General features: G+C 50.0%; 1 protein-coding gene across 2 annotated transcripts; it reads right to left on the bottom strand.

The window, feature by feature from the left end:
- Positions 1-2,700: 2,700 nt before the first annotated feature.
- On the bottom strand, positions 2,701-19,443 carry TICAM1 (TIR domain containing adaptor molecule 1). 2 transcript variants are annotated; one of them, XM_059918708.1, is made up of 2 exons: positions 19,298-19,443; positions 2,701-5,216 (listed from the first exon to the last, which is right to left on the bottom strand). In XM_059918708.1, exon 2 carries the CDS (start codon positions 5,071-5,073, stop codon positions 2,956-2,958), a length of 2,118 nt encoding a protein of 705 aa, XP_059774691.1. In that variant the 5' UTR covers positions 5,074-5,216; positions 19,298-19,443; the 3' UTR covers positions 2,701-2,955. The 2 variants fall into 2 exon arrangements, with proteins under 2 accessions (XP_059774691.1, XP_059774690.1); XM_059918707.1 differs by having other exon boundaries at positions 19,302-19,443.
- Between the last annotated feature and the right edge of the window lie 7,070 nt (positions 19,444-26,513).

Raw genomic sequence — 26,513 nt, 5'->3', positions numbered from 1 at the left:
TGGGGCTGTTGAGAGGATTAAGTGTGTTCATCCAGCATGTAAAGCCCTCAGCCCAGGGCTTTCAAAATGATCATCCTTTAAATATACGGGGTTGGGGACTTCTCTGGTGGCACAGTGGTTAAGAAAGAATACGCCTGCCAATGCAGGGGACGCGGGTTCGAACCCTGGTCCAGGAAGTTCCCACATGCCGCGGAGCAACTAAGCCCGTGTGCCACAACTACTGAGCCTGTGCTCTAGAGCCCACAAGCCACAACTACTGAACGCCTAGAGCCTATGCTCTGCAACAAGAGAAGCCACCACAATGAGAAGCCTGTGCACCGCAACGAAGAGTAGCCCCCGCTCGCCGCAACTAGAGAAAGCCCACGCGCAGCAACGAAGACCCAATGCAGCCAAAAATTAAAAATAAATAAATAAATAAATTTATAAAAATAAATAAATATACTGGGTTGACACAGGGACATGTAGGTACTGGAGTTCCAGACTGGAGGTCACTACGTCCATGGTACAGGTGAGAAAGATGAGGCCCAGAAAAGGGCTGTGACTTGCCACTCACAACATCTCAGGGATGAAATAGGGGCGCACATTCTGAATGGGCCCACTTCTCCCTCCTCTGCCTCCACCCGGTCCAGCCCCCATCCTCACTGGCCTGGACCAGTCCCCTCTGGGCCCCCAGCTTCCACCCTTGCTCCCCAGTCTGCCCTCCCCGCCCCAGCCAGAGGGCGCCCATGAACACCTGAGTCAGGCCCCGCCCCTCCTCTGCCCACAGTCCTCCAGGGTTCCACCTCCCTGGGGGTAAAAGCCCAAGTCCTCCCTGAGACCCACAAGGTCCTGCACGAACTGCTCCATCCCCTCCCGGCCCTCACCTCCCTCTCTCCTCCTCACTCACTCTGCCCATCCTTGCTGCTGTTCATGCAACAATGCAGGCACGGTCCTGCCCCAGGGCCTTTGCACTGCCTGTTTCCTCTGCCCAGAAGATCTAACCCTTCCTTCCCAAGCTCTTCCTCCAGGTCTTGGCTCTAATGCCACCTCCTCAGAGAGGCCCTCCTGGCCACCTGGGCCAAAGTTCTTCCTCCTGAGGCACCCCCATCACTGTGCATGCCCAGTTTATGTCTTCTGAAGTCTCCTCAGTTTCTGAAATTATCTTGCTTCCTCATTTGATGATTCATTCACAGCTCCCGTCCCTCCGCCTCTACCTGCGATTGAAAAGAGAGCAGGGGACTGTTCACATCTGTCTTCGCCCCCACTGCACCCCAGTGTCTGGGACAATCCTGGCACACAGTAGGAGCTCAATAAATATTGGTCAACTGCAAAAATGGCCTGTTAACTGCAGCTGACTCTAGCCTTAGTGATCTGAAACCGTCTGTTTGGGAATTCCCTGGTGGTCCAATGGTTGAGACTGCCGTGGCCCAGGCTCGTTCCCTGGTCGGGGAAATAAGATCCTGCAAGCCACGCCAGAGTGGCCAAAAAGAAAAGAAAAGAAACTGTCTGTTTCCACAACCCCACCCGGAGAATCCAATCTCCCCAAGTTTCATGTCATGGCAGGGAAGCCGGAAGCAGACCTTCAACAAAATCTGAGTCAGTGACTAAAATAGTAAGTGGTGCGTGACAGTCTGGGTGACTCACACCAGGCCCGCCCTTTGGGGTGGCTGGTGGAGGAGGAAAGGACATGTTAAGTCAGTGTTCAAATCACGCTGTTGGGTGAGAGGAGGCCTGCAGCTTCCCGGCTCACCTGGCCCACATACGCCCTTCCTGGGCTGGCCTTCATTCCCTCCCTTGGAAATCCGACTACTTCATTGCAATCTCCCCACTTCTGATCTGTGTGACTTTGGGGACCAGAATTCACCTCTCTCTGCCTCGGTTTTCCCCATCTGTAAAATGGGGACCAGCAACAGAAGCTTCTACCGTGGGGGGGTCATTTTTGAGGATTAAAATACGTTTAGATGGGACTTCCCTGGTGGTCCACTGGTTAAGACTGTGCTTCCACTGCAGGAGGCGCAGGTTCGATTCCCTGGTTGGGGAGATCCCTGGTCAGGGAGATTCCGCATACCGTGCAGTGAGTCCAAAAATTAAAAAAAAAAAAAAAAAAAAGGTTTAGATTTAAAGCCTCCAAGACAGATAAACGGTGAGTACTCAACAAATATTAATTCTATTCTTATTCTCAAAAGGTCTGAGACCCTGAAAAAGATTAATCCCCTTCATACCGGGCACAAAGTTAATGAGCACTTACACTGTCCCTGGTATTTCACTGTTATCGCACACGATCTGCTGATGACCTTGGAACAATGGCCTCATAAACCCATTTCTCAGATAAGAAAGCAGAGGCTCAGAGAGGTGAAGGCATTTGCTGAAGATTACACAGTGTGATCAGAGCCCAGCCTTGGTGGGAGCATCAAGGCAGACCCCCGCTTCCCCCAAAAAGGGCTGCAACAGAAACAGCTAAATGTACTCACAATGTCTTTTCTCTCCACCTTCTCTGGCATTAGAACCAACACTTTTGGCAAAGCACGTGACCCATCAGAAGACTACATTTCCCAGCTTCCCTTGCAGCCGGAGATGGACCATGTGACTACATCCTGACCAATGAAATGAAAGCAAACGTGCACAACTTTTGGCTCCCGTCCCTTTTATGGCAATAGCAGCCACGTTTTTATCCTGACAAATGGCCAGGCAGAGGTCTCCCAGAGGACAATGGCGCTGTCAAAGCATTCAATAAATATTTATTACAATTAAAACACCATACCCATACCTCCAACCCATTCCCCACCACCACGGTCCAGAGAGAGGGAGGGATTGACTGAGAATTTGTAAACACATCCAATTCTGGCTACCTCGAGGGCCATAAAGTCATGTGGTCAATTTTCCCGGCAGTGTCCTGAAAGTAGCAAACGACCCCATGTTCCACTGACCCCTGGAGATGGGGAATCAAGGCCGAGGTCATCAAGTCCAGTCACTTGGTCATTCCGTTTCTGGCGTCTTGTCCTCGGGCGCCTGCATCCCTCTCTGGTTCCACATGTGGTTGTTGAGTCCCAGTTGTACCATCTGCGCATGGTGTATGATGAGGGGCTGCAGCCCCTGAGAGTGCACGGGTGAAGTCTGTGGGAAGTCCGGGGGCTGCGGGAAGGCCTGGGGCTGCGGGAAAGCCACCGGGGGCTGCGGGAAGGCCGGTGGGGGCATGCCCGCCAGCCAAGGAGGCAGGAGCGGCGGCTGATGGTCCGGCCGCGTGGGAAAGGGTGGTGGTGGGGCTCCCAGGGTCCCCGGTCCCCCAAAGGGCATCTGAGGCACAGAAGGCAGCTGAGTCTCAAATGGCATGTAGTTCCCGAAAGCTACCTGGAGCTTCTCCATCTGCGTCTGGTACGACAGGTAGTTATGGAGGTAAGCCGAGTGCGCGGCACTCCACGCCGCTGCCTGCTGCCACTCACCCTCCAGGTGTTTGCTCTGCTCCTGCAGGGCCCGGATATCCTGTTCCTTCCTCCACTTGGCCTTGCGGGCCCGCAGCTTCTGGGACTTGAAGGTGTTGGCCACCCTCTTGGCGAAGATCGGGGAGTGCTCGTCCAGCCACACCAGGGCGTTGAGCAGGCTGGTCGTGCTGGGGCTGAGCTGGGTCAGGGAACTCTCCAGGGGCAGGAAGGGGATCACGCAATCCTGCCACCCGTGCCGCGTGAGGCTGCTCATCAGAGACTGGTTCGCCTGGTGCTGGCTCAGCCGGCAGTCGAAGTTGGAGGTGAGCAACAGGATGGTGAAGGCCGAGTGGTCTAAGGCGTCCTGCAGGCAGTGCAGCTCGCCGCGCCCTGGCACCTGGAAATCTTCGCAGAACGTAGCGCCGTCGCGCACGCCCAGGGCCTCCAGCCTCTCGCGCACGCGCAGCGCGATGTGCTCGTCAGCGCCAGCGTGCAGCACCACAAAGTTATAGAATTTCTGCTCTGGCGACTCCAGCTCAGGAGGAGGGGGCCCCGGCTTCGAGACGGTAGGGTGAGCCTTAGGAGGGGTCGATGGAGACGAAAAGGGAGAGGACGTTTTGGGGGCTGATGGAGTCGGTGGGCGTGGCTGAGCCGACGGGTAAGTGGTGTCTTCCTCTGAAAGTTGGATTGGCGACTGATCCGCGACAGGGCAGGCGTTTCTGGAAGGCGAGGGGAGAGATTTGGGAGCTGCTGGCACATCCGTGCACTCCACCGGGTGGTGAGTGCTGGTTTTCGGAGCTTCCGGGGGGTCGTGCAGGCTGGTGGGGCATGCATCTGCGGCCACCTCGGGAAGCCTGGGGGCTGGGCTGTTTGGCCGCGCCGGGGGCCTGGCAGCCTCCACTGATGGGGGCCAGCTCATCTCCTCGGGCTCCTGGCAGCCCATAGGGGCAGGCTCGGGCACTGGGCTGGGCCGGGGCTTGTCACACAGCTTGCTGGGCCCGTGTGGGCTGTGGTGACTGCTGAGGAGGGCCATGGTGGGCGACTGGCTAATTTCCAAGTTGCTGGCCAGGGAGGCGGGGCTGCCGGTGGATCTCAGGGAACGCCCTCTGCTCCAGTCCGAAAGGTCCTCGATGGGCCGCGGATGGCTGCGGGTCCCGGAGGGTGATGCCGAGGACGGCAGGAGGCACCCCCGATCGGAGTGGAGAGTTTGGATGCCCTCCAGGTCCCTAAGGACCTCCCATCCGCACCGGTCTCGTGCCTCTTCCTGGAGCTCCCCCAGCTGGGGGTCGTCCCTGGACCTGAAAGCACGGATGGCTGCACGGTAGGCCTCCTCCCGCATTGGCGCTGGACACAGCCTCTCCTCGGCAAGAAGGTGGTACACCCTGGCAACGGCCCGGGACACGTCTGGGGGCTCCTCTGGGGCCTCAGTGCTGTCCACACCAGCCCACTGGCGGGCCACCAGCTTCGCCACAGCGTCTGCCTTCAGGGCCTCCAGGGAGATCCTGGCCTCGGTCTCCTGGCCCAGCTTTAGGAGCACCATGGCATGCAGGAGGTCCGCCCCCCGGCAGCCTGGCCGCAGGGTCTTCAGTTTGTGCTTAAGATACAAGAGCTTATCCTGGCCCGCCGCGCCTAGAATGTCAAAGGCGCCAGAAAGGGACGGGCCTGTGCTGGCCATGGGCGCAGGTGGGTGTGGCCTCCGGCGGCGTGAGAAACACTGGGTGATGGAGTCATGTTCCACACGCCGCCCCCCCGCGCTGCAGGCCCCGGTGTCCCTACCTGCTCACGGGTACTAGGTCCCCTGGGGGCTGCAGAGCAGACCTGTGAAGCAGAAAGATATAGTTATCACCAAAAAGGGGGCTCTGGGAGGCGGCCCAGACAACCCCCCACCCCATGCCTTCAAAACCCACCAGACCTATCACCAGACCTTGACCTTGGGCAAGACTTCTCACCTCCACCACCTTCCCTCTCCTCCTCTGCAAGAGGACAGCAGAGGCGCCTGCCTGGTGTCACCCAGCGGGTAGCTGCTACTATTTTCCCCATTCGCAGAGGAAGAAGGTGAGCCAGAGAAGTGAAGTCATTTGCCCCAAGTCACACAGCCGGTGATAGATCTGGGATTTGTTTGTTTGTTTGTTTGCTTTGTCCAAAAGGCATGCAGGATCTTAGTTCCCCAACCAGGGATCAAACCTGCACCCCCTGCAGTGGAAGCATAGAGTCCTAACCACTGGACCACCAGGGAATTCCCAGAGCTGGGATTTGAGCCCAAGCTGTCTGGCTCTAGAGGCTGAGGCTATGTGCGTAACCACAAGACTATACTGCCTATAAGGATGATAATAAGCCCACTTATGGGATTGTTTCAGGGAGCTGAGTTGCGTTAACGTATGGAAAGCTCTGAGCCCAATGACTGGAAGTCACTCAGGAAGGGTCAGCCTTCTAGATGGCCCCCAGTGACCCCACATCCTGGTATTCAAGCCTTGGGTGGTCCTTCCAACGTTGTCCCAGAGTTCTGTGAGATCGATAGAATATGGCAGAAGTGATAGGGTGTCACCTGTGACATTAGGTTATAAAAGACACTGGCTTCCTTCTTAGTCACTCTCTCTGTCACTCTGTCGGGGGTAAACCATGATGTGAGTAGCCCTCTGGAAAGGCCCACAAGGGGAGGAACTGAGGCTTCCCACCTCCAGCCACATGGGGGCGCCAATCTCAGACTCCAGCCCCAGTTAAGCCTTCAGATGAGGCAGCCCCGGCAGACAGCCTAACTGCAGCCTCATCAGAGACCTAGAGCCAGAACCACCCAGCTCATCTGCCACCAGATTCCTGATGTTCAGAAACTATATGAGATAATAAATGTTTGTTGTTTTGAAGCCACGAAGTTCTGGGGTAATTTGTTCCGCAGCAATAGCTAACTGATACAGGTCGCGTTATTACTATGATGAGTTAACCATGACCAAGGGCCAGATCTATGCCTAACACTGCTGCTAAGCCCTTTGGAGGCTCTTTCCTCTTCTCTCCATTTCTTGAAAAATGCCAAGCTGGTTCCCACTTCAGGATCTTTGCATGCACTGTTCCCTCTGCTTGGAGCACCTTACCCTAGACCTTTGCCTGGGTGACCTGAAGCTCATCCTTAGCCCCCAGGTACAATGGTGCAACCTCAGGGAGCCCTCCATGCTCACCCCGGTTCTCTATCCCAGTCTATCTCTCCATGTACCCCCACAACAGAATTGGCCACTGGGTGACCTTTTCCTGTGTGTTAAACCTTCCACATCTGTCTGCCTCCCAGTCACCGGGGGCATCAAAGGGTGAGGGTTTGTGGAACCACACAGCAGGTACCTAACAAATACTTGTTGAATGAATGAATCAATGTATGAATAGGGCCAGCAATATTTCCTTCCAATACTGTCGATAAGAAAACAGGCACAGGGCTTCTCTGGTAGCACAGTGGTTAAGAATCCGCCTGCCAATGCAGGGGACACGGGTTTGAGCCCTGGTCTGGGAAGATCCCACATGCCGCGGAGCAACTAAGCCCGTGCGCCACAACTACTGAGCCTGACCTCTAGAGCCCACGAGCCACAACTACTGAGCCGTGTGCCACAATTACTGAAGCCCGCGTGCCTAGAGCCTGTGCTCCGCAACAAGAGAAGCCGCCACAATGAGAAGCCCGCGCACCACAATGAAGAGTAGCCCCCGCTCGCCACAACTAGAGAAAGCCCGTGTGCAGCAACAAAGACCCAACACAGCCAAAAATAAATAAATTAAATAAATAAAAAATTTTTAAAATGCTTAAAAAAAAAAAGAAAACAGGAACAAGGATGTCCACTCTCGCCACTTTTATTCAACATAGTTTTGGAAGTCCTAGCCACGGTAATCAGAGAAGAAAAAGAAATAAAAGGAATCCAAATTGGAAAAGAAGAAGTAAAACTGTCACTGTTTGCAGCTGACATGATACTATACATAGAAAATCCTAAAGATGCTACCAGAAAACTACTAGAGCTCATCAATGAATTCAGTAAAGTTGCAGGATATGAAATTAATACACAGAAATGTTTCATTCCTATACACTAACAACGAAATATCAGAAAGAGAAATAAAGGAAACAATCCCTTTTACAATCGCATCAAAAAAATAAAATACCTAGGAATAAATCTACCTAACGAGACAAAAGACCTGTACTCAGAAAACTATAAGATACTGATGAAAGAAATCAAAGATGACACAAACAGATGGAGAGATATACACCATGTTCTTGGACTGGAAGAATCAATATTATCAAAATGACTATACTACTCAAAGCAGTCTACAGATTCAATGCAATCTCTGTCAAATTACCAATGGCATTTTTCACAGAATTAGAACAAAAAATTTTACAATTTGTATAGACACAAAAGACCCCAAATAGCCAAAGCAATCTTGAGGAAGAAAAATGGAGCTGGAGGAATCAGGCTCCCTGACTTCAGACTATACTACAAAGCTACAATCATCAAAACAGTATGGTACTAGCACAAAAACTGAAATAGATATCAATGGAACAGGATAGAAAGCCCAGAGATAAACCCACGCACCTATGGTCAACTAATCTATGACAAAGGAGGTAAGACTATACAATGGAGAAAAGACAGGCTCTTCAATAAGTGGTGCTGGGAAAACTGGACAGCTACATGTAAAAGAATGAAATTAGGGGACTTCCCTGGTGGCGCAGTGGTTAAGGATCCGCCTGCCAATGCAGGGGACATGGGTTCGAGCCCTGGTCCGGGAAGATCCCACATGCCGTGGAGCAGCTAAGCCCGTGTGCCAAAACTATGGAGCCTGAGCTCTAGAGAGCCCATGAGCCACAACTACTGAGCCTGCGTGCCACAACTACTGAAGCCCACATGCCTGGAGCCCATGCTCCACAACAAGAGAAGCCACTGCAATGAGAAGCCCACCCACTGCAATGAAGAGTAGCCCCTGCTCGCCGCAACTAGAGAAAGCCCACGCACAGCAACGATGATTCAACCCAGCCAAAAATAACTAACTAAATTAAAACAAACAAACAAAAAAACCCAATCCCTTAAAAAAATAAAATAAAATAAACTCAAAATGGATTAAAGACCTAAATGTAAGGCCGCACACTATAAAACTCTTAGAGGAAAACACAGGCAGAACACTCTTTGACATAAATCGCAGCAAAAGATCTTTTTTGATCCACTTCCTAGAGTAATGAAAATAAAAACAAAAATAAACAAAAGGGACCTAACTAAACTCAAAAGCTTTTGCACAGCAAAGGAAACCATAAACAAAACGAAAAGACAACCCACAGAATGGGAGAAAATATTTGCAAACAAAGCAACCCACAAGGGATTAATCTCCAAAATATACAAACAGCTCATGCAGCTCAATAACAAAAAAAACAAACAATCCAATCCAAAAAATGGGCAGAAGATCTAAATAGACATTTCTCCAAAGAAGACATACAGATGGCCAAAAAGCACATGAAAAGATGCTCAACATCACTAATTACTAGAGAAATGCAAATCAAAACTACAATGAAGTATCACCTCACACCAGTCAGAATGGCCATCATCAAAAAATCTACAAACAATAAATGCTGGAGAAGGTGTGGAGAAGAAGGGAACCCTCCTACACTGTTGGTGGGAATGTAAATTGGTACAGCCACTATGGAGAACAGTATGGACGTTCTTTAAAAACTAAAAAGAGAGCTACCATATGATCCAGTAATTCCACTCCTGAGCATATACCTGGAGAAAACCATAATTTGAAAAGACACATGCACCCCAATATTCATCGCAGCACTGCTTACAATAGCTAGGACATGGAAGCAACCTAAATGTCCATCAACAGAGGAATGGATAAAGATGTGGTACATATATATATAACGGACTATTACTCAGCCATAAAAAAGAATGAAATAATGCCATCTGCAGCAACATGGATGGACCCAGAGATTGTCATAGTGAGTGAAGTAAGTCAAACAGAGAAGGACAAATACCATATCATATCACTTATACGTGGAATCTAAAAAAATGGTACAAATGAACTTATTTACAAAACAGAAATAGAGTTACAGATGTAGAAAACAATCTTATGGTTATCGGGGGGAAAGGCGGGGAGGGATAAATTGGGATACTGGGATTGACATATACACACTACTATATATAAAATAGGTAACTAATCAGGACCTACTGTATAGCACAGGGAACTCTACTCAGTACTTTGTAATGACCTATATGGGGAAAGAATCTTAAAAAGAGTGGATATATGTATATGTATAATTGATTCACTTTGCTGTACAGCACAAACTAACACAATATTGTAAATCAACTCTACTCCAATAAAAATTTAAAAGAAAACACACACAGAGAAAAGGTCTTTCCCAAGGACACAGAACAAAGACACCATGGAGAGCGTCCCAAACCCCCGAATTTAAATCCCCAGGTGCTCAATTTATGTCACATTCAGACTTAGAAAAAGCATAGCCTCACGTCCAGTCCAAGGGGCCAAGAACACTTTCTCTGCCCCTCAGCTAGGCCTACTGCCTGTTCCCCGCTGGTGCCCACGTTGGGACCCGCCAAACCCCCAAGACAAGCACAGTGCATCTGCACCAGGGACAACTCTATCCCCCCAGGGGACACATGGCGACATCTGGGGACATTTCTGTTGTCACGACTGCGTGGAAAAGTGCTCCTGGCATGGAGTGGGTGGGGTCCAGGATGCAGCTCAACATCCCACAGTGCCCAGGACAGCCCTCCAAGAGAATGACCCAGCCCCAGATGTTGCTAAGCGCTGACGTTGAGGATCCCTGGTCTAGATGAAGAGCTGATTCATCCATCAACCCCCCTTGCTGATAAATCACAGACGTCACTGTACAAATGACTCAGCTTTTTTTTTTTTTTAATTTATTCTGAGCGGATGTCAAATGGCCCAGGACCAAGGTCGAAGGTTCCAGAGGTGTGACGGGGATGTGACCGAGCAGAGTGGGCAGAAGAGAAGTGGCCGAGAAGCGTCAGAGAGAGAGGTGGTGCCGGGCGGGTGGCAGGGGTGGGGGCAGAGCGGGGGGCGCGGAGGAAGGACGCAAGGAGATGAGCAGCTGTCAGGCTGTTTCGAAAATGGAAGCGGCCTGACATACTGAAATGCTGATAGGGACGGGGAAATAGCAGAGACCCCAGAATGGAGCTGACTTCCTAATATGGGGGGACAAATGATCGGCGGATACATGAGTGAATTCATGGTATATCACAGTATAAATGCCGCGGAGAAACAAGGAGGGAAGGAGAGTCATGAACTCCAAGAATGGGGGGGGAGGGGTGCAGGTTTTTTTGGGTTTTTTTTGTTTTGTTTATTTATTTGGTTGTGCCGGGTCTTAGTTACGGCATATGGGCTCCTCAGTTGTGGCACGCGAACTTCCAGTTGCGGCATGCATGTGGGATCTAGTTCCCTGACCAGGGATGGAACCCCGGGCCCCCCTGCACTGGGAGTGTGGAGTCCCAGCCACTGTGCCACCAGGGAAGTCCCTGTGTGCAGTTTTAAACAACATAGTTTAGGAAGGTCTTGATGACAAGAGAGATTTCGACAGGATATAAACATGGGGAGAGAGCGGGGACATCTGAAGGAAGAGAGATCCAGGCAGAGGAAACAGCCCGTGCAAAGGCCCTGGGGCAGGACCATGCCTGGTGTGTTGGAGGAACAGCGAGAAGGCCTGTGTGTCTGGAGCAGAGTGAGCGAGGGGGAGAGAGGGAGGAGGGGAGGGCAGGGAGGGGACGGGGCAGGTCGTGCAGGAACTTGTGGGCCTGACTAGGGGGAAAGGGGGGCACTTGGGCTTTTACCTGAAAACCTAGAACCACCTCGACCTGTCTAAATGCCGTGGTCTTGCCTCATGTGTGCTGCCAAGAAGGAAAATGGGCTCAGTGGGACCACATCTGCTAACTTTTCAAGAGAAGCCAGAAACGCAGATTTTCAGGAATCTGCTCAGTTGTGTCAAGTTAGCAATCGATTCAAATGTTTTAAAGAGACCTTGTGAGCTTAAAAGAAAAAAAAAAAAAGCCAATGTGCCAGCCACAGAGTAAAAACTCTGAACATATTTGTTGCAAATAATAAATAAAGGAAGTGTGTGAAGAGGCGAAAGTTATACATATACAGCATTCATTCATTCATTCAAGAAGTAATTTTCCAGCATCTGCCATGTCTTGGACACTGAATGTATCAGGACAGAGAGAAGACTAAAACAGGAATACTCTTCCCTCTTGGAGCTGACAGTCCCGTGGGTATATAAATTGTATACAATATAATATTATTATATATAATATATGGCAAAAGCAAAGCAACAAAACAAATTCCATCCACTACAGTGAAGGTTGACATTTCCATGTTTCATTTGTAAAGAGTCAGTACTAAAGTCGTAACTATAAAAAGAAGGAAGATAATTATTGCTTAAGTGCTTCCTTAGTTCCTGAATTATTTTTCCACAAAGAAAGACTAAATATGAGCCATATATTACTGCAGAGAAGAGTTCCTTTTTTCTTTTCATAAACTTTTTTGCTTCTTTCAAAAACAAATATCAATATATGGCAACTTACGGCAACAAAGTGGGTATACGTATATATAATATACAACCTAGTATATCATATCTCTTAATTGCCCCACTGGCCTTCCGGCTATCCTTCAAACTTGCCAGGCACAGTCCTGCCTCAGGGCGTTTGCACTGGCTGCTCTTTCTGCCTGGAACACTGTTTCCCCCATGTATCCCCACAGCTCACTCCCTACCTTCCTTCAGATTTTTGGTCAAGCCTGCCCTGATGACACTGTGCACAACTCCCTAGGAAGGGGTCACAAAGTATGGCCCATGGGCTGTTTTAGTAAATAAAGTTTTCTTGGAACACAGATACGCTCACTCATTTACACAGGGTCCATGGCTGCTTTGAGGCTACAATGGCAGAGCTGAGTAGCTGCAACAGACACCACGTAGCCCATAAAGATGAAAATATTCACTCTCTGGTCCTTTCCAGAGAAAAGTTTGCCAACACCTGGGCTACGAAACAGGCATATGATTTTTTTTTTTTCCCCCATTCCATAGAGGGGCAAACTTAGACTGCACAGCTGACGACGGGCAGAACAGCCCTATGGCACCAATGTTTGTAACCCTAAGACCAGATGCCTGTCTCTCCGGCCCATATAATTATTACGGGGCATAACTGGCTGTTATTGGTTCAACTGGGTTCCCCCCTCACCAAGTTCAGATGTTAAAACCCTAACCCCCAGGACCTCAGGATGTGACTACATTTGGAGATGCGGTCTTTACAGAGGTAATCAAGTTAAAATGAGGTCATAAGGGTGGGGTCCTAATCCAATAAGACTGGTGTCCTTATAAGAAGGGGAGACTAGGACACAGACACCCACAGAGGGAGGATCATGTGAGGACACAGGGAGAAGACAGCTGTCTGCAAGCCAAGGAGAGAGGCCTCAGAAAGGAACCAACCCTGCCGACACTTTGATCTTGGACTTCCAGCCTCCAGACTGTCAGGCAATAAATTTCTGGTTTTTAAGCCCCCCAGCCTGTGGGACTTTGTTATGGCAGCCCCAGCTCCGTGTGGCTACTGAGTACTGGAAATTTGGCTACAGCTACCGGGGAGAAAGTAAATATTAAATTTTATTCATATTTAATTCATTAAAATGGAAAAACTGGGGCAGTGTAAAAAAAAAAAAAGTTCCCCCATTAAACCCAACTTTGGGGACTTCCCTGGTGGCACAGTGGATAAGTCTCCACGCTCCCAATGCAGGGGGCCCAGGTTCGATCCCTGGTCGGGGAACCAGATCCCACATGCGTGCTGCAACTAAGAGTTCACATGCCGCAACTAAGGAGCCTGCCTTCCACAACTAAGGCCTGGTGCAACCAAATAAATAAATAGATATTTTAAAAAAAATAATCATCAAGGCTTTACCATGTGTAAAGTACAATGCATTTATATAATTGTATGTATTAAAAAATAAATTCTTAAGTACTATTATCTCCTCTTTAAAAAAAAAAAACCAACTTTGTTTTGGTAGGATCAGATTTCACTTAAACTGTTAAAAATGTAGTATCTGAATTGAGATCTGAAAAAATACACACCAGATCTTGAAGCATTAGTATGAGAAAAGGTATGTAGGGCTTCCCTGGTGGCACAGTGGTTGAGAGTCTGCCTGCCAGTGCAGAGGACACGGGTTCGAGCCCTGGTCTGGGAGGATCCCACATGCTGCGGAGCAACTAGGTCCGTGAGCCACAACTACTGAGCCTGCGCATCTGGAGCCTGTGCTCCGCAACAAGAGAAGCCACCGCAGCGAGAAGCCCGTGCACTGCAACAAAGAGTAGCCCCCGCTCGCCGCAACTAGAGAAAGCCCTCGCACAGCAACGAAGACCCAACGCTGCCAAACAATAAATAATAAAAATAAAATAAATTAATTTTTAAAAAAATAAGAGAAAGGCAAAGTGTATAGTTTCTCCTATCTCTGATGTGAACTTGCTGTCGGCAACAAAATGGGATAAAATCGATGAAGATCAGGTGGGACCGCAAGTCAGCCAAAACTTACTGAAATATCAAAACTCCCCAAAGTATCAGATATCTCCCTCTACAGCAATGACCCTCGGATCAACTGTTCTTTCCACCTCTCAGTGGCTCCTGGGAACAGCTGCGTGTATAGTAACTTAAAAAGAAAAAAAATCACTGGGAACTCTACTCAGTACTCTGTAATGACCTATATGGGAACAGAATCTGAAAAAAGAGTGGATATATGTATATGTATAACTGATTCACTTTGCTGTACAGCAGAAACTAACACAACATTGTAAATCAACTATACTCCAATAAAAATTAATTAAAAAAAAAAAAGATGGATGGACCTAGAGACTGTCATACAGAGTGAGGTAAGTCAGAGAGACAAAGACACATGTATATTAACACATATATGTGGAATCTAGAAAAATGGTACAGATGAACCTATTTGCAAAGCAGAAATAGAGACACAGATGTAGAGAATAAATGTATGGACACCCGGGGGGCAGGGCAGGTGGGATAAATTGGGAGATTGGGACTGACATACATACACTACTATGTATAAAATAGATAACTAAGGGGACTTCCCTGGTGGTCCAGTGGTTAAGACTCCACGCTCCTACTGCAGGGGGCCCGGGTTCAATCCCTGGTCGGGGAACTAAGATCCCGCATGCCACATGTCGCAGCCAAAAAAAATAAAGTTAAAAGAAATAGATAACTAACGAGAACCTACTGTATAGCACAGGGAACTCTACTCAATGCTCTGTGGTGACCTAAATGGGAAGGAAATCCAAAAAGGAAGGGATATATGTATACGGAGAGCTGATTCACTTTGCTGCACAGCAGAAACTAACACAACATTGTAAAGCAACTATACTCCAATTAAAAAAAGAGAGAAAATCAATCACATGGTGACATGCACCCTCCAATTTTTAACGAATAAAGGGCACAACTGATAAAGTGTGAAGGACGGGGCATGAACGGGGCCAGACATTAAGTTCTGCATCACGCACTGTTCACTCTGAAAATTCAAGTTCAGTACTTAGGATCTGTGTCCTATTCTGAATTCAGGTTCTAGGTCAATAAAATGGTAAAAGGAAGAAAAGTTCACCAACTCCTGCAACTACACCACGGGCAGCAGTGTGAGAAGAAAATTTGAATTAGCTGCCAACGCTGAACAGAGGCGGTGCTGTGTGAAAACTCTGGTGTTCTGGGTTCTCTTGGAATCCAGACGGTCAGCAAGAACAGAGTGGCAGCTGCCCTTGTCCTGCCCTTGGCCACAGCCTGCTCCCTTTATGGGGCACCCACCCGAAATGAGTCAGCTACAGGGCAAGAGAGAGCAGTGGGTGGGAGCATGCGCTTGGGGTTCAAATCTCAGCCGTATGCCTTGCAGGCTGTGATCTTGGATAGGCCACAAGCACATTGGTGTCTCAGTCTCCTCCTTTGTGGACTGGGTACAAGGATGAGCTCTTCCTGCGAGGACCGCCGTAGGCCGAATGAGTTAATCCGTGTAGAAATGGTACAGAGCAGTGCCTGGCACACCCTCGGTGCTCCATGAGCCTTAGGGTACCTGACGGCTGTCTGCCCCCAGCAGCACCCGAGCTGGAGGCCCCCGCAGCAGAGGCTCAGGGCTGGGCTTGTGGAAAATCTCACAGCCAGACTCAGAATCAGCCAAGCAGGGACTTCCCTGGTGGTCCAGTGGACTCCCGGGGACTTCCCGGGTGGCGCAGTGGTTAAGAATCTGCCTGCCGACGCAGGGGACACGGGTTTGAGCCCTGGTCTGGGAAGAACCCACATACCGCAGAGCAACTAAGCCTGTGTACCTAGAGCCCGTGCTCCGCAACGAGAAGCCACCGCAATAAGAAGCCTGCACACCGCAACGAAGAGTAGCCCCTGCTCGCCGCAGCTAGAGAAAGCCCGCGCGCAGCAACAAAGACCCAACGCAGCCATAAATAAATAAATAAATAAATAAAATAAATAAATAAAAATTAAAAAAAAAATACGCTCCCAATGCAGGGGGCCCAGTTTCGATCCCTGGTCATGGAACTAGATCTGCGTACTGCAACTAAAGATCCTGCGTGCCGCAGCTGAGACCCAGCGCAGCCACGTAAATAAATATTAAACGAAAAAAAGAACCAGCCAGGCAGGCCCTCCCCTGCCTGCACTCCTGCCAAATTGCCTAAAGTCACACCGTGTTTCTGCTCCATCTCCCTGCCCGCCAGCCTGAGCCCCCAACGCAGCGCCCCCTCCCCAGACACTGTGCCCTGGCATGTCCCCCGTCCACTCCATCTGCCCTGCCCAGCGGCCACCCCAACCTTCCGGAAACCTGGCTTTCATTCTGCCCACCTTCCACAGCCTCCAGGGCAAAGTCCACTCTGCACCTGACAGTGGGTGCCAGGGACGGCGGGGTGGGGGTGGGGGAGCACCCACCGGGGTAAGGGACCCGGCTCTGCCACCTCTCAGCTGGTGGAGCCTGTCTTCTCAGTCTGTTTCCTCGTGTGTAAAACCAGCAGGAGAGTGGCCCTCGTCCAGAGCGAGAGTTCAGAATAACAATATAAGAAACCGTACAAATCAGAACTAAATACTGGCAGAATCTCTTTTTTCTCTTCTTTTTTATTTGTTCACCAAATCTGGAATCTGCCTACCCCCTCCTCTCCTGTCTACACTCTTGGGCAATCTCTTCACGCACAGAGGGAATATTAATTGAGCACCTACTGTGTGCCAAGAGTTATTGTAGGTGCTGCTGCAGACCCCCGGCCCTCTTGGAGCTCACAGTCTAGTTGGGGGAGATCCGGGATGAATGAGAAAGTAGTTCATTGCAGAGAACGGAAAGAGCCATCAAGAAAATGAGCCAGGGCTTCCCTGGTGGCGCAGCGGTTGAGAATCTGCCTGCCAATGCAGGGGACACGGGTTCGAGCCCTGGTCTGGGAAGATCCCACATGCCGCGGAACAACTAGGCCTGTGAGCCACAACTACTGAGCCTGCGCGTCTGGAGCCTGTGCTCTGCAACAAGAGAGGCCGCGACAGTGAGAGGCCCGCGCACTGCGATGAAGAGTGGACCCTGCTTGCCGCAACTAGAGAAAACCCTCACACAGAAACGAAGACCCAACACAGCCATAAATAAATAAATAAATAAATTTTTAAAAAAAAGAAAATGAGCCAGGGTTGGGGAGGAAGGCAAGGACTGGGGGAAAGGCTGCTGAGAACTGGAGATCAAGGGAGACTTCTGGGAGGAAGTGACACACGGGAGCTGAGACCTGAAGGAGGTGAGGGAGCAACGCAGGTGCAGATCTGGGGGAAGAGAGTTTCAGGCCGTGGGCACAGCATGTCCAAAGGTCCTGGGGCGGGACTGGACCTGATGTGTTGGAGGAACAGCGAGGAGGCACGTGTCTGGAGCAGAGTGAGCGAGGGGGAGAGAGGGAGGAGGGGAGGGCAGGGAGGGGACGGGGCAGGTCGGGCAGGGCCTTGTGAGATGGAGGAGGGAGCCCTGGAGAGCTGCATGCAGAGCTGGGAGGGGACCTAACTCAGGTGCTCACAGGTACCCTCTGGCTACTTCAGCGAGGACAGATTCAGGGGTGGGGTGGTGAGGGCAGGAGAGAGGGTGGGGAGGGGGCATGGGTGGAGGTGACCATTGGCTCAAGCAAGCAACGATAGAATCCAGACCAGGTGGTGATCTCCAGGAAGGATCTCCGGAGACCAGCACACAGTAGGTATACTTACATAAATAAATAAGTATACCTTATAAATACATACTTATTGGCTGAATAAATCAGTGAGTGGACAGAGCAGTGCCTGGCACACAGTAGGCACCCAATAAATGTTTTCTATTTGAATCCTCCCTCCCCAAGAAGACAGCCTAATCGGCTCCTACCAGGACTGGCACATAGTAGGGGCACACTTCACTCCTTTCGGTTAATTAAGAAATGTTGCAGGGGACTTCCCTGGTGGTCCAGTGGCTGAGACTCCACGCTCCCAACGCAGGGGGCCCAGGTTCCATCCCTAGTCAGGGAACTAGATCCCACATGCATGCCACAACTAACAGTTCTCATGCCACAACTAAAGATCCCGCACGCCGCAACAAAGATCCCACGTGCTGCAACTAAGACCCAGGGCAGCCAAATAAATATTTTTTTAAAAATAAGTGTTTACTGAGCACCTACTATGTGCCGGGCACTGTGCAAAGCAAAGGACAACGCTGTGAGTTAAGACTATTTTGACTGCCTGTTTACCAGTAGAAAAGGGAGGCACAGAAAGGTAGAGTGACTTGCCCGGGATCACACAGGTAGAAAGTAAAGGGGCAGTAATTTAAACCAGGCAGCGTGGCTGCAGGGCCCCTGCCTTTATTCACTGAGCACCTACTATGTGCAGTACCCCTCCCATGCCTGGATCTGAGGTATCCTCAAGCCTGGCCAAGGTACCGGATAGCTACCCTCTGCATTTGGCACACATTACTGTGACAGGTCACACTTTTGCTCCCTGTTGCTCCATGAGGACACTATTTGGCCCCTACTGTGTGCCCAGCGTACTGAACAGTGTCTCCTGGCACACAGCAGGTGCTCCATAAATGTTTGTTGAAGAATGAATGAATGGCCCTTATTCGGAGGAGGACACAGAGGCCCAGGCAGGTTCTGGAGCCTGGGGCACCTACCAACCCTCCTCCAAACTCTGGAATCCAGACCTCAGCCTGCCTGGGTCACACTGTGGTGTCCCCTCCCCCAAACCCCTGCCTCAACCGCAAGGAGAGGAAAGGAGCACAGGTACCCTGAAGAAGTCCTGGGCCCAGCCGAGTGGTGCCATCGGCCTGGGCAGACTTGGATCGGCTCCTGGGCAGGTACCAACCAACCCCGTTCCCCACGGGAAGGGGTGGGGAGCGGGGTGGGGGGGGTTGAACATTCCCCGAGACCCATCTCAGCTGATGGATGGGACCCGCTGAGGGAAGAGCGCTCCCCCAGTGGGAGGGGGGTCACGGAAGCCCCTGGATAAAGTGGGGATTCGGGGCCCTGGAGGAGCTGGGGGAGCGGCAGTGGGGGGTGGCGATCACCGGGAAGGAAGAACAGGGGCTGGGGCAGAGAGAGCGCCCCGTTTGGGGAAGAAATCAGAAACGCGGAGGAGGAAAGCGGTATTGGAAGGTAGTACGTCATGTTGGGGAGGATTCGGGGTGTTGGGGAAGAGTTGCGGGGGTGGGGAGGACTTGGGCCAGAGAGGGGAGTTGGAGCATTGGGGGGCGGTGAGCACTGAACACGCGGCGCAAGGACGTCCGAAGCACCCAGTGCGGGGCAGCTGGCTTCGAACCCTGGCGAGGGGCGCGGGCAGCCGGGCCCCCTGCAGGCCTGCGGGGGTCCCCTGCCCCTCCCCAGCCGGCCCTCGCCCCTTCCTCACCTACCAGGGATCCGGGGGCGGCTGGCCGCGCCGCTCGTGTCCTCGGGGCTGGGGCTGGTGGCCGGACGGCCTAGTGGCGGTGCCAGGGGATGGCAGAGCGCGAAGGGCGCGCTGGTGGCTCCAGGCGCACGGCCTCCGACCGCCCCTTCCGCGTCCGGAGGGGAGGGAGGAAGGAGGTGAGATCACGCTTTCCGAGCGGGACCGGGAAAGTCCCTGAGACGCCCCGAGCGACGCCCTCTGTCCCTCCGCCGGCTGCCACTTAGGGGACGTTTTGGCACCTCCGGGGTGCCCGGGCGCTGGGGACCACAACGGGGGCCAAGGGTGACAACAGCCCTCGGGAGCCCACCGTCTAGTGAGAAAGAACTACAGTGTTTAAATTAATCTCAATTAGTAATTAATGTTTTCCAGGACACCGAACAGAGGGGATGGGATAATTGGGTGGGACGGGGGTGGGAGTCATGGCCACCCTGGAGGGGTTTGGGGACGCCCATGTGGTTGGAAAAGGGACAGTAAGATGGCATACCTTTTTGGCCGCGCAGTGCAGCTTGCAGGATCTTAGTTCCCCCACCAGGGATTGAACCTGGGCCCTCCGCAATGAAAGCGCGGAGTCCTAACCACTGGACCGCGAGGGAATTCCCAAGATGGCATATCTTGAAGCTGCAAACATGACGTTTTAAAATTCACAGGGAGCAGAACTAACTAAAGCCTGTAACTAAAAAATAAAAATATATATAAAATAAAATTCACAGGGGTCCCGAACCCAGGGCTTACATATCTATTGGGCATAGTTAAATCACGGTGCTCAGAGCCCGTCATACTTCTGGGACCACGAAAATGTTTTCATTTCTCTTAAAATCAGAAAGGAAAAAAAAAAAAAAGGAAAATGAATATAATCCAGCCTGAATTATGTGTGTCTTTATACCAACACAGTTGTAAAATGTAATTTAATTTTTTTTTTAGTTGAGGAAGAGGCCCACAAAAGCCATAAATAATATACCTTTGGTTGGGCCCCTTTGTCACCCGGAACCTCTTGTCAAAATACCATTTGCTATAGAAAACAAACTTCTGGCTACCAAAAGGGAAGGGGGTGGGGGGAGGGATAAATTAGGAGTCTGGGGTTAACAGATACACACTACTATATATAAAATAGATGACCAGGTCTTCCCTGGTGGTCCAGTTGCTAAGACTCCGTGCTCCCAATGCAGGGGACCCCGGTTCGATCCCTGGTCTGGGAATTAGATCCCACATGCTGCAACGAAAGATCCCGCACGCGGTGATGAAGATCCCGTGTGCCGCAACTAAGATCTGGAGCAGCAAAATAAATAAATATTTTTAAAAATAATAAAATAGATAACCAACAAAGTCCTACTGTATAGCACAGGGAACTATATTCAATATCCTGTAATAACCTATAATGGAAAAGAATCTGAAAAAAATATATATATATATATATAAAACTGAATCAGTTTGCTGTACACCTGAAACTAACATGACATTGTAAATCAACGATACTTCAATTAAAAAAAAATACCATTTGTTAGATGCATCAAGCCCAATATAGGAGGTTACAGGGAAGTCCATTATGTTGAAATATACTTATTAAAAATTTCTTTAACAACTTAGTGATCCATCCTTGGATGAATGGGGGGTCCACCCACACAATGGAATATTATTCAATGTTAAAAAGGAAGGAAATTCTGACACAGGCTACAATGTGAATAAACCTTGAACACATTGTGCTCAGTGAGATAAGCCAGAGAGGGAGGGACAAACAGTGTGAGTCCACTCACAGGAGGTCCCTAGGGAGGTCAAATTCATAGAAACAGAAAGTAGGTGGTGGGTGCCACCAGCTCAGGGGAGGGAGACAGTGTTTCATGGGGACAGTTTCAGTTTGCGAAGATGAGAAAGTTCTGGAGACGGATGGTGGGGAGGGTTGCACAACAATGTGAACGTGTTTAGTGTCACTGAGCTGTGCACCTAAAAATGGTTAAAAGGTGGTACTTCCCTGGTGGTCCAGTGGTTAAGACTCCCACTTCCACCACAGGGGATGTGGGTTCAATTCCTGGTTGGGGAACTAAAATCCCATATGCCACACCGTGCAGTCGAAACCAAAAAAAAAAAAAAAAAAAAAAAAGGTTAAAAGGTAAATTTCATGTTTAGTGTATTTTACCACCACAAAAAATTGTTTTCAAATACTTGCAAGACAATCACTTCAAAAAGATTTTTGAAATAGAGCTATACCGAAACAAACAAACAGGGCTTAGGGTTCCACCTCTGTGTGTATTACCACATTAACAAAATCTAATCCCCACAGTGATTTTTCAGTAATAATGAGGGTCAGCTGTATTTTGAGTCACCTGCAGCAGTGTGCTCTGATATGGAAATGCCTGTGGTTTTCTACCAGAAACAAAGCCACAGGTCCTTCATTCATAATTGAGGAAATGGCAAATATCAGTTAGAGTCAGTGCAAATAAAGATGTGAGGGTTTTTTCCCGTCGGTTCATTGGACACCCTGAATTTCATCATTAGCTCTCCCAAGCGGTGCATGGATTCCAGGCCAAAGTTCACTGAAAGGTTCTTGGGAGGGAAATGCAAATGGTAGTTATCAGGGTGCTAAGTCCCCCACCCCCGCCCTGTCCCCCCACCTCAGTGCCTCTCTTAGTGCCTGTCGCCTGTGAGGGAGAAATTTTCTTGAACGCCTACTGTGTGCCAAGCATGTCTAGCCTCTGGGGATACATTGGGGTGGGGGTGGGGGAAGAAGTGGTCCCTGCCTTTAGGGCCTCCTGAGCTGGAGGCAGAGAAGGCATGAAACCCATCTTCCCATGCCTCTCCACCCCACACCCATCACCAATTTTTGGAGCGTCCATTAGGTGCCTGTTCCCAGGCCAAACACATCTTGGTGGTCATCTGATCTATGTCTTTTATTAATTAATTTATTTTTTGGCTGCGCTCTGTGGCATGTGGGATCTTTAGTTCCCCGACCTGGGATTGAACCCGTGTCCCCTGCAGTGGAATCGTGGAGTCTTAACCACGGGACCGCCAGGGAAATCCTTATCCGTGTCTTAAAACAACTGTTCCTGGTAGGTTTGACCGTGCCCATTTTATAGGTGAGAAAACTGAGGCTCAGAGACGGTAACACGGCTGGAACATCCGAGGTTTCCACGGGAAACCTTGGGCTGCAGATGGATAAATTTGACCACCTGCAGACAGGTGTGGTTGTGCACCTCCCTTCATTTAAAGAAAAAAGAAGGTCCTGGTTGAGGTCCACATTCCTACTCCCACTTGGGGGCCCATTCGTTCCGTTTTCCGCTTTTGCACACATGTTTACACACATCCATGAATGTGATATTTAGTATCCTTTGGTCTGGCTTTGTTTTTTATTCAAATTGGCCAGAAGTCAGCAAACTTTTTTCTGTAAAGGACCAGCTAGTAAAATATTGTCGGTCTTAGGCACCATAGTGTCTTTATTACAACTACCTATGCTGCCACTGTAGCCCCAAAGCAGTCACAGGTGATACTTCAGTAAATGGGTGTCAGCTGTGTGTCAATAAAACTTTAGTTACAAAACCAGGTGGCAGGGACTTCCCTCGTGGCGCAGTGGTTAAGAATCCGCCCGCCAATGCAGGTTTGATCCCTAGTCCGGGAAGATCCCACATGCTGTGGAACAACTACGCTGGTGTGCCACACACAACTACTGAAACCCGCGCACCTAGAGCCCGTGCTCCGAAACAAGAGAAGCCACCGCAATGAGAAGGCTGCGCACCGCAACGAAGAGTAGCCCCTGCTCTAGAGAAAGCTGGCGCACAGCAACAAAGACCTAAGGCAGCCAAAAAAAAAAAAAAACAACCAGGCCACAGGCCAGACAGTGGCCGTGGTTTGCCGGTTTGCTGACCCTGGATATAGATGGTATCAATACTTAGCTTTATTCTGCTGAAGATGTCTCCAACATTTTTCTAAGCCAATATATGTAGCCCGACGTTGTTCTTTTTTTTCTTTTGGCTGTGCCACGCGGCTTGCGGGATCCTAGTTCCCTGACCGGGGATCGAACCCGCGCCCCCTGCAGTGGAAGTACAGAGTCCTAACCACTGGACCTCCAGGGAAGTCCCCCAACCTTGTTCTTTTTAAGTGTATTATGGTCTCACTAAGCATTGCCATATCACGGTTTGTTGAGTCCCCTGTCATTGGACACGCTGGTGCCTGCCACTCTTCCCCCGAGGCAGGCATTAACACCTTATAAATTGGTGGTTATGAACAGTGCGGGGGTGGGGTGGGGGGGAGGGTAGTCTGAGTGCTGGGTTCAAATCCTTATTCTGGCACTTGCCGTGAGGTGGGACCACAGGGGGGCCCGCTGAACCCTGCCTCAGTTTCCCTCTCTTGTAACACAGCGATCATTACAGCACCTGCCTCTTGGGGTTGATAAAAAGGATTAGGTGATGGGACTTCCCTGGCGGTGCAGTGGTTAAGACTGTGCTTCCACTGCAGGGGGCACGGGTTCCATCCCTAGTCAGGGAACTAAGATCCTGCATGCCTTGGGGCCAAAAAAAAAAGGATTATGTGACTCCGTTGACAGGGTTTCTCTAGGGTGGCTGCAAAGAAAGGGAACTTCTAGGACTTTTCAGACGTGGAGTACGTTCTCACTCTTACTAAACACCGCCAGATTTTGTCCAAAACAGTGTCCCTGTTTGCACACCCCCCGGAAGTGAGCAAAAGGGCTCATTTCCCCCACCGCCACCTCATGCTACTTTCTCTATCTTAATTTGTGTTGACGTGTAATTCATAGGCACCAAAGTCTATAAAGCTTAAAGGGACAGACAGCTCAGTGGTTTTTTTTGGGTATGTACACACTCCCTGTAGCCAACTCCCTGATTGAGATATAGAGGTCATTTCCATCCCCTAGAAGTCCCCAAGGGCCCCTTCTCCATCCCTACCCACCGGGCAACCACCCTTCTGGTTTCTCATCATAGTTTAGGTTTTTATTTTTTTTATTAATTGAATTGTTTATTTATTTTTGCTGCATTGGGTCTTCGTTGCTGTACGCAGGCTTTCTCTAGTTGCGGCGAGCAGGGGCTACTCTCTGTTGCGTCGTAGTGCAAGGGGTTCTCGTTGTGGTGGCTTCTCTTGTTGCGGAGCACGAGCTCTAGGCCAGGGGGATTCAGTAGTTGTGGCGCATGGGCTTAGTTGCTCCGTGGCATGTGGGATCTTCCCGGACCAGGGCTTGAACCCATGTCCCCTGCCCCATTGGCAGGCAGATTCTTAACTACTGCGCCACCAGGGAAGTCCCATAGTTTAGTTCTGATTTTGAAACTTCATCAAAAGAGAATCAGTGTGCGGATGCGTTTGTGTCTGCCTTCTCTCACTCAGCATCATGCGTGTGAGTTTCAGCCACATTGTCGTGAATATCAGTAATTCACCCTTGTTCACATCTTCTATGGACTGGGAGAAATATTTAAGTCTAAGCAGTAAGATGTAACAGGAAGAAGTCCAGAACGGTGGTCTCAAACAGGTTGGCAAGCTGTTCCTATAAAGGGTTAGATAGTAAATATTTTCAGCTTTGCGGGATACAGGAGGTCTCTGTTGTGTATCTTTGTTTGCTTTAAAACCCTCTTAGCTTGTGAGCCATGCCAACAAACAAACAAACAACTCTTTGGGTACTTTTGGCCCTCAGGCTATAGTTTGCAGACTTTTAGTCTAAATCATTTTACCACAGTGCCTGACATACAGCAAGTATCTATCACTAAGTGTGGACAGGCAGGTTTTCTGTGGCATCTAATTTTGAATTTGTCATTACATGTTCTTTTTCATACTATTTCCCCCAAATGTTTAAACTTTTGTTTGTTTTGAGATGTAATTGACATACAACATAGCATTAGTCTTAGGTGTACAACATAATGATTTGATATATGTATTCAATATATACTGTGAAATGACCACAATAACTAGTTAACATCCATCACCTCACATAGTTACAAATATTTCTTTTCTTGAAATGAGAGCTTTTAAGACCTACCCTCTTAGCAGCTTTCAAATACACAATGCAGGGACTTCCCTGGTAGCACAGTGGTTAAGAATCCACCTGCCAATGCAGGGGACACGGGTTCGAGCCCTGGCCCGGGAAGATCCCACATGCCGCAGAGCAACTAAGCCCGTGCGCCACAACTACTGAGCCTGAGCTCTAGAGCCCGCGAGCCACAACTACTGAGCCTGCCTGCCCTGACTACTGAAGCCCGCACGCCTAGAGCCCAGTGCTCCGCAACGAGAAGCCACCGCAATGAGAAGCCCGGGCACCGCAAGGAAGAGTAGCCCCCGCTCGCCGCAACTAGAGAAAGCCCGCACGCATCAACGAAGACCCAATGTGGCCAAAAATAAATAATTTATTAAAAAAAAAAATTAGCAAATACACAACGCAATATTGTTAACTGCAGTCACCAAGCTGTACTTTATAACCCCAGACTCGTTCATCTTTTTCTAAAAAAATTTATTTATTATTTATTTATTTTTGGCTGCACCGGGTCTCAGTCGCAGCACGCGAACTTCTTAGTTGTGGCACGTGAACTCTTAGTTGCGGTATGCATGTGGCATCTTAGTTCCCGACCAGGGATCGAACTTGCGCCCCCTGCATTGGAAACACGGAGTCTTAACCACTGGACCGCCGGGGAAGTCCCCCAGCCTCCCTCTTAAAAGGACCCTTGTGATGATGTTTAGGGTCCACCTGGATAATCCAGGACCATCTCCCTGTCTCCAGATGCTTCACTGAATCCCATCTGCAAACTCTCCTTTGCCACGTGAGGGAATGTAGTCACAGGACCCAGGGATCAGGTCGTGGACATCTTTGGGGGTCGACCTGCCACACGGTTCCCCAACATGGCCGGGGAGGCCCAGGACAGGAGAAGCAGCAGGCTTCTCGCTTCTGCTGGCTGAACAGAACACGACACAGGGGGTAAGACTCTGGCACGTGGGCGGGGGGAGATGAAAGACCCCCACAACCTGGTGCTCTCCAAGCCAAGCAAGCGTGGTGAGTGCATCTCTGACAACCCAGACAGGCCTTGTCCGAGGCACTGGGCACAGACCTTCAGGTCCGGCCCCGTCCCGTTCACGCCCTTGGGAGCAAAGCAAAGAAGGGGCCGAGAAGGTCACACAGAGACCCCGGAGTTGTTTAGCTGCTGAAAAATAAACACACACACACACACACACACACACACACACGCACAACCTGGAC

The sequence above is a fragment of the Balaenoptera ricei genome, chromosome 3 (genome assembly GCF_028023285.1).
Source record: "Balaenoptera ricei isolate mBalRic1 chromosome 3, mBalRic1.hap2, whole genome shotgun sequence".
In the NCBI taxonomy this organism is placed as follows: Eukaryota; Metazoa; Chordata; class Mammalia; order Artiodactyla; family Balaenopteridae; genus Balaenoptera; species Balaenoptera ricei.
This window is presented reverse-complemented; position numbering and strand designations above follow the sequence as displayed.

What these genes read in the sequence shown, in the direction of transcription:
- TICAM1 (XM_059918708.1), bottom strand. Translation starts at nt 5,073, where the DNA reads ATGGCCAGCACAGGCCCGTCCCTTTCTGGCGCCTTTGACATTCTAGGC.